General features: G+C 32.3%; 1 protein-coding gene across 1 annotated transcript; it reads left to right on the top strand.

The window, feature by feature from the left end:
- Window positions 1-1,356: 1,356 nt before the first annotated feature.
- On the top strand, window positions 1,357-6,995 carry LOC123556196 (baculoviral IAP repeat-containing protein 2-like). The gene is made up of 5 exons (XM_045346766.2): window positions 1,357-4,352; window positions 4,554-4,747; window positions 4,879-5,017; window positions 5,152-5,352; window positions 5,699-6,995. The coding sequence occupies exons 1-5, from the start codon at window positions 3,626-3,628 to the stop codon at window positions 5,893-5,895; spliced, it is 1,458 nt and encodes a 485-aa protein (XP_045202701.2). The 5' UTR covers window positions 1,357-3,625; the 3' UTR covers window positions 5,896-6,995.
- The last annotated feature ends 273 nt before the right edge of the window (window positions 6,996-7,268 follow it).

The following is a 7,268-nucleotide window of genomic DNA, read 5'->3' as shown; positions in this document are numbered from 1 at the left end:
TGTAAAATGGATACATCTAGCCACATTGTACCCAGCATGTAGGGACTTGAACTTGAAAATATACTACCATACATCAATATGTGACCTGTCTTAGCTGCTAGAGGTAACTGTATTCAGGATAACAACTAAATTCAGTTAAGGTGTCCAGGCGCGTAGCTGCCTTTAACCAGATACGCTGCTACGTAGTGAAAATCTGGCAAACATACACACTTCAAGTTGCTAATCTATGTCGTTTCAATACGAAGTCTATGTAATCCAACAAAGATTGCTGCATATACAATCTTTGCTTACTTCATATTCTGTTTTTAAAAAACGGAATAGCGAACTCAATAGAACATGTAAAATGTGATCGTTAAACATATATTACATGTACCTTTCCAGTAGGAATTATTTGTATAGCAAACTGATTTACAATAAGTTGATTTAACATGCATTTAAATTCATCAATTGTCTTTGTAGTTTTACAACAATTTTTGTATAGGTTTGAAATTTATTTCATTATCCTTCTATTTGATTACTTATTTTGTAATAATCCTGAACATGTGAAATATTACAATCTTACAATCTTACAATTTTAATGAGGCGAACTTCTATAATAAAATTTTAACACAATGTCAAAAAAAATGAAACAAATTTTGGCCTTCAAGTCTAAAAGGAATTTCGAATATGATATTGTTTGTAATAGCACAGACATAATTTTCGCACATAATAATTATTAAGTTATTTTCGTCACAGAATATCTGATATGTCTAATAATTGTACTTAAATGTATACAATTATCAATTAGTTCATGATCACATTGTTGTAGAAAATAAAATCCTATAGAAATCAAATAATTACTCCCGATTAAATCTTACGCTATTGCCCCACAAGTTGTAGGATACTACTGTGACATCCAGTTCACAGCGAGATAAATATCTTCTTTCTTTTATCATTGGTGATTATATATTTTTAATGGCATATTACTAACTGAATTATATATATTATATTTCAGAAGACCTTAAACTGCATTCAGATCAAGATTTCAGTGTAATACTTGGTTTTAGATGTTGTTCAGATATATCAACTATCACGCTATGATTTCAATATTTGTTTTACGAATCAATATGTTATTACAATGTCTACCCAATGCTAATGTTAAAGCCTCGTATAAAACTTCTTTTTTTTTGGTTCGCTATATCTTAATATGTGTCATTTCAATGTATATATATTTTAACATTGGGGCATGGCAATATGTTCCTTACCAAACCATGTTTGTTTTCATAGATCAAATAAGAGCTAAAATAGGGACATTTTCAATTACATTTTACCGAAAATTAATTAAAACAGTGTTCGTTATAGTTGAAATTAACTGTTTACATTATTTCGCTAGCGTAAAATCACAATGGCTAAGCACGAAATCACAATGGCGAAGCATGAAATCACAATGGCGAAGCGCGAAATAGTGCATTTTTCGGAATATCGCGCTTCACAATTGCAATTCTGCGCTTCGAAATCGTAATATTGCATTTTGTGCTTCTCCATCATGCGCAGGTGTTGAGGGAAGCGTTGGATCACGATCCATAACGGCAAAGTGCGAGATCACAAGCGCAAAATAGCGAAATTTTCTCAAAGTCGCACTTCGTCATTGTGATCTAACATACGACGGCGAATAACGGAATTTAGCGATCTCGCAATTCGCCATCGTGACCTCGAACGAGATCACGATAACTAAGCATGAAATCGAGTTTTATGCAGTTTGCCACCGTGTCGCACTTTGCAATCATGATCTAGCTCTTCGCCATCGCCATTTCACTGCGCAGGTGATACATGAAGCGCGGAATTCATTTTACTATCGTATATTTACTTAAGGATATATCCCTTGAATGATATATCCAATTATAATGACATTTCGAAAGTTTGTTACCACGAAACATCTGTTTTGAACAAATATGTTTTGCTTCAAAAATATCAGGAGGATACCCCGATCCCCACATACCTCTGCGTACTATGAAAAATGCCCCCAGCTACGCGCCTGGTGACGTATAATATTAGTTTAAATTTTATTAGTTTTAATCTTTCAATGTGTCTCTTATATTATATTAAGAAATGTATAAGCATAAACTTATTCAGAAAGGTATAATACAAAACTGTAATAGTAAAAAGATATTGTTTTTTTGTAAAGATATTAACACTTTCGCAATTATTTGTTCTCGCGAAATTTTCTGATTTAACAGTACAACCAGCGTAATACAGTGACGGTTATTATTCCAGAACATACTCTTCATCATAAACATAATTCAACTTTAACATACATTTTTAAGTGCTGTATTATACTGTTCTCATTGTGACATACAAAGGAGGCTACTGTAATACATTTGTTATGATTTTTATAGCTAGTACTGAAACCTAGATACGCAAAATTACGGATCAATTTTCCAAAATTATCACCATATTTGGCCTTTTGGTAAAAAGTTAGGGGGAAGCAGGTTGGAAACTATCAACTGCTACATTAATGTTGATAATTAATGACTATTTTTTGTGGCGGAAATTAATCATATTACAACCGTTCTATATTTATTTCGTTGGTAACCCCAAGGCCAAGTAGTTATCTTGTTTTATATTTTATTATTTATAGTATCGGAGCAATATCAATGATCATAAGCTACACTCATTTCATTTTAAGGTCGAGAGCGAAAGGGTCTAAGTATATATAGATAAAGAAGCATTCAGTATTACAGTTTCTCTCCCACCCCTAGATATCCAGTATGAAACAGGATTTATCCTCAAGTATTTCAAACGTATGGTACTAGACATATGAGTCTAGATGCGATTTAATATCAATAGAACAAAAATTACAAATAAGATACAAGTTCTTCTATTTGCAATTTGAAATAAGTTTGACAATGTCTGTAAATGCACCGAAACTGTTATAGAATTTGCAAATTGATATACTACAATCACAAAGCTAGGAAATCTAAAAATTAAAGAAAACAGGAGCTATTGAGTAACATTGAGTTACTGTCTATCATAAGTTTACGAAGCTAGAATTCAAGTATATTTTTTTAATCTACTTAACGAAAAATATCATCTGAGACGTGAGGCTAGTGCTGAACAAGAACAACACGTTCCCGGAGTCCTGGTTAATATAATACTCCCGAAAAAGTCTTTGAAAATGTAGAAAAAATCTCAAAACTACACTGCCCTATTAATCAAATACTATAATTACATTGACTGCATAATGTCTTTGTTTCGATTTTTTGTACCTTAATATGTTTAAAGCACATCGTGAATTTAAGCCACTTTTGATCACTTAACTCTTTCAAGATTTTTATTTAAAAGTAATTAAACAGGGTTTCATATTGATTAAATGCATTTAAAGCAAGTTCAACATTTTATCTAAATATAACTAACGGGTTTCCTTCTACATGATCTAAATTTAGAAACATAAATATAACTGTTGAATTAACGATTAGAATTTTAACAAACTGCTGACTTAGCGATGGGAATTGCAAATGTTAATTATAGCATGGTTATCATCTGTACTAAATTTAGAAAGAAAAGTTTCCTTATATTCCGTATAAATTCAGGTAACTGCTCATTTACATTTAAGACACGACAAGGTGCTGGTTAACTTTGCATAAATATGATAAAAATGGAAAGCTTAGCGACGACAGTTGCAAATTGCAAGCATTCTAGTCAATTGAATGTGATGAACAACGAGTGGTCTAGGTTTGCGTCCTTTATAGCGTTTCCTGCTGACTCTGTTGCGAGGCCCATACGATTGGCTCAGGCTGGATTCTTTTACACTGGCTCAGGACAAGAAGCTATTTGCTTCTGCTGTGAAGTGAGAAATGATATTTGGACTGAGGACGAGTCTTTGCTGGAAGTTCACAGGAGACTTTCCCCGCAATGCAGATTTGTATGTGGTGCGGATACCACTAATATTGCCATTCATGGAGATAACGGACTGAAGACAGTATCAAAGTGTTCAAATAAAGTGCATGGGAATTCTGCGTTTAAAACATCAGAATATAAAAATGACATAGAATCTACGTATGCTGCTGATCAACCAAATGAAATATTCGAAAATGAGAGGAATCTGTATGTAAGCGGCACATCGCCTCGACATGCTTCTATTGCAATTTCAACAGTAAATCAAGGTGTTACAAATCAAGAATATGGCATGACGACGAAGTCCGTGTCTTCATTTGCGAACGGATGGATTGAAATTTATCCAGGGATAAGCCATTCCAGACCTAAACATTCCGAGTATGCCTTGTTAAGTGAGCGGCTAGCATCATTTCATGAATGGCCTGCACAGCATGTTGTTGACCCAAATGTTTTAGCTAAAGCCGGATTCTACTCTGCAGGTCTGTTATGTTTATCGGATAATTTGAAAATGTTTCGAAAATATCTGCTAAAATCATCTTAAGATTAAGAATTGTTTGAAGAATAATCGAGCAAAGAAATCATTCAAAATTCTGCAATATTTTCAATGACTAATGACTATTGTCTAAGCAACATTTTCTTTCTTGAGTTTCTTTAATTAGCATATTTTTTCTGTACTTCAGGTATACAAGACTGTGTAAGATGCTTTTTCTGCAATGGAGGTATGAAAAATTGGCAGACAGGAGACAATCCATGGGTCGAACATGCGAAGTGGTTTCCCAGTTGTGCATATCTTAAACTGTGCAAAGGAGAATTGTTTGTTAACATTTGCAGCTCTTCAGTTAATGCTGATATTGTCACAGTCTATGATAATGAGGTAAACTTTACGTTTTTTGTTACGGTGTTCTTAACATATTTTATATAAACCAAAAACATAGAGAAATCGATTCTGCATACTTACAAAATGTATACAATGTATATTATGGTTCACAACTGTCCTTTTTTCAGTCGCAATTGGATCAAGAACATTGCCCCGATGATTGGTTGATAGAGAACATAAACAGTGCCGCGGCCAAAATTGTGTTATCCATGGGATATGAACAAGAGGACGTTGAAAAGGGTGTCATGTTTGCAAGACAAAAATACGGTATGTATAGAGAAGACATATAAAATGTTAGATTTTTTCTTCTAGGGAAAGTTTATTTCAATGTTTTATTACATTTGCTAAAATTTATTTGGATGGATTAAAAATATTTAAAAAAAAATTAATTTCGTTTTCAGGTCAAACAGAAATCAAAGCTCAGTTTATCATGGAATATATGCTAGAGGCAAATAAGCAGTGTTCTACACAACTGCTTCCAGCAACCAGGAAGCACAAAATGTCTAAACTGGTAAAAAGAAAAGATAAACCACAAAATGTTATTAGCACTGCGACAGAGACAAACGACAAAAGGAGTACGGTAGACTCAAAAATCAAATCAGGTAAATGTAAAAATAATACTCAACTAATAATACAACCAATTTTTGTAACATAATTTTTGAAGAAATTGTAAAGTAATTTCTGTGTAAACTAGACTAAAGTAAGGAAAATGTTATGAATGTAGATGGATTTTTAAAGAATATGCACAGAAAGAATACAGAACCGTCTGTGAAAAATGTACGTGAAAGTTATTTTCAAATAGCTTTTTCCCTTTTTCACACCTTTTCATTAGTTGGAATATTCCAAATGTTTACGTCTACGAATATTTTGTTCCCTACCAACGTCTTTACTTAAATAGTGTAAGTCTCTTATTGAAACACATTTAATGTTGAATTCTTTGTTTTGCAGAAAAGCAAAGATTGGAGGAAGAAAATCGTAAACTTAAGGATCTTACAACGTGCAAAATTTGCCTTGATAATGACGCATGCGTGGCATTTCTTCCATGTGGTCATTTGGCATCTTGTGTAGAATGTTCAAAATCTTTGCGAAAATGTGCCGTTTGTAGAACAATAGTCCAGGGGACAGTCAGGGTGTACCAAGCTTGAGTCACTTTCGACCAGTAGACACAAACATTGAAAGTACTTGTATTAAAAGTAAATAAAAAGGTGGTCAGCAGTGCTCATTATTATGACATTCAGGTTGAGGAAGGCTTCATTTTGTACTTTACAAGTATAATAAGGCAGCTATTATAAAAATGTACAATTGTTTTACACTATTATCATTTTTATTTGTTTATTTATTGATATTTTTATTTTGTGTTGTATTATATTTGCACTTTTATTAAAATTTTACTATACATGTGTGCATAAGGCGGCAAAGGTGATTTTTTCGTATTTGTCACTAGAAATAAAGACAGATCAGGTTGGGAACGACTGTACATTTTGTTCTATACAACAATAATAAGGCAGCTTTTATAAAAATGTACCAGCATTTTACACTTTTATCATTTTCAATTGGTTTATTTATTGATATTCTAGAAGTTTAAAGTTATATTTACACTTTACTTATAATTTAACTGTACATGTGTATTACGGGCGAAGGTGATTTTTGTTGTTGTCACTAGAAATAAAGTTTATAATATTTCCTAAAAGTTTCATAGACTACTGAATGACAGGTCATTATTATGACCATCAGACTGGGAAAGACTATACATTATGTTTTATACAACAATATTAAGGCAGCTGTTATAAAAATGAACTGGTCAGCATTTTACACTTTTATCATTTTCAATTTGTTAATTTACTGATATTCTTTGTTTAATATTATATGTACACTTTAATTATTATTTTACTATACATGTGTATATATCACCGCAAAGGTGATTTTTGTTGTTGTCACTAGAAATCAATTTTATAATATTTCCTAAAAGTTTCCTGGACTACTGAATGACAGTCCATTATTATGACCTTCAGGTTAAGAAAGTCTATACATTATGTTCTATACAATAATAATAAAGCAGCATATATAAAAATGTACCAGCATTTTAAACATTTATTATTTCTAATTTGTCGATTTAATTATATCTTTGGCTTTTTGTTGTGTTATATTTACACTTTAATTGTAATTTTACTACACCTGTGCATATATTGTGGCAAAGGTGGGTTTTTTCTAGTCACTACAAATAAAGTTTATAACATTTTCTCAATGTTTCTTAAACTACTTAATGACTGAATGCAATTCCCGAAAAACACTTAATCTGGACACTTGTGTGTTATCTGGTTGTTCGCTTACGTGTTGGTATTCTATACTTTCACGTACGCCTGGAATACCGAAAAAAATAGTGCAACGTAGCCTTTCTATTTTTAGAAAACTCCGCCCCTTATAATTAATTACCATATTAAGATAACGTGTACTGAAACACTCAACAACAATGTATTCTTGCCTGTCTGTATGATTAAAGAGATATTTTAATGCATTT

This window comes from Mercenaria mercenaria, chromosome 4, assembly GCF_021730395.1.
Source record: "Mercenaria mercenaria strain notata chromosome 4, MADL_Memer_1, whole genome shotgun sequence".
Classification (NCBI taxonomy): Eukaryota; Metazoa; Mollusca; class Bivalvia; order Venerida; family Veneridae; genus Mercenaria; species Mercenaria mercenaria.
The sequence above is the reverse complement of the archived record's forward strand: the minus strand, read 5'-3'. Positions and strand labels throughout refer to the sequence as shown.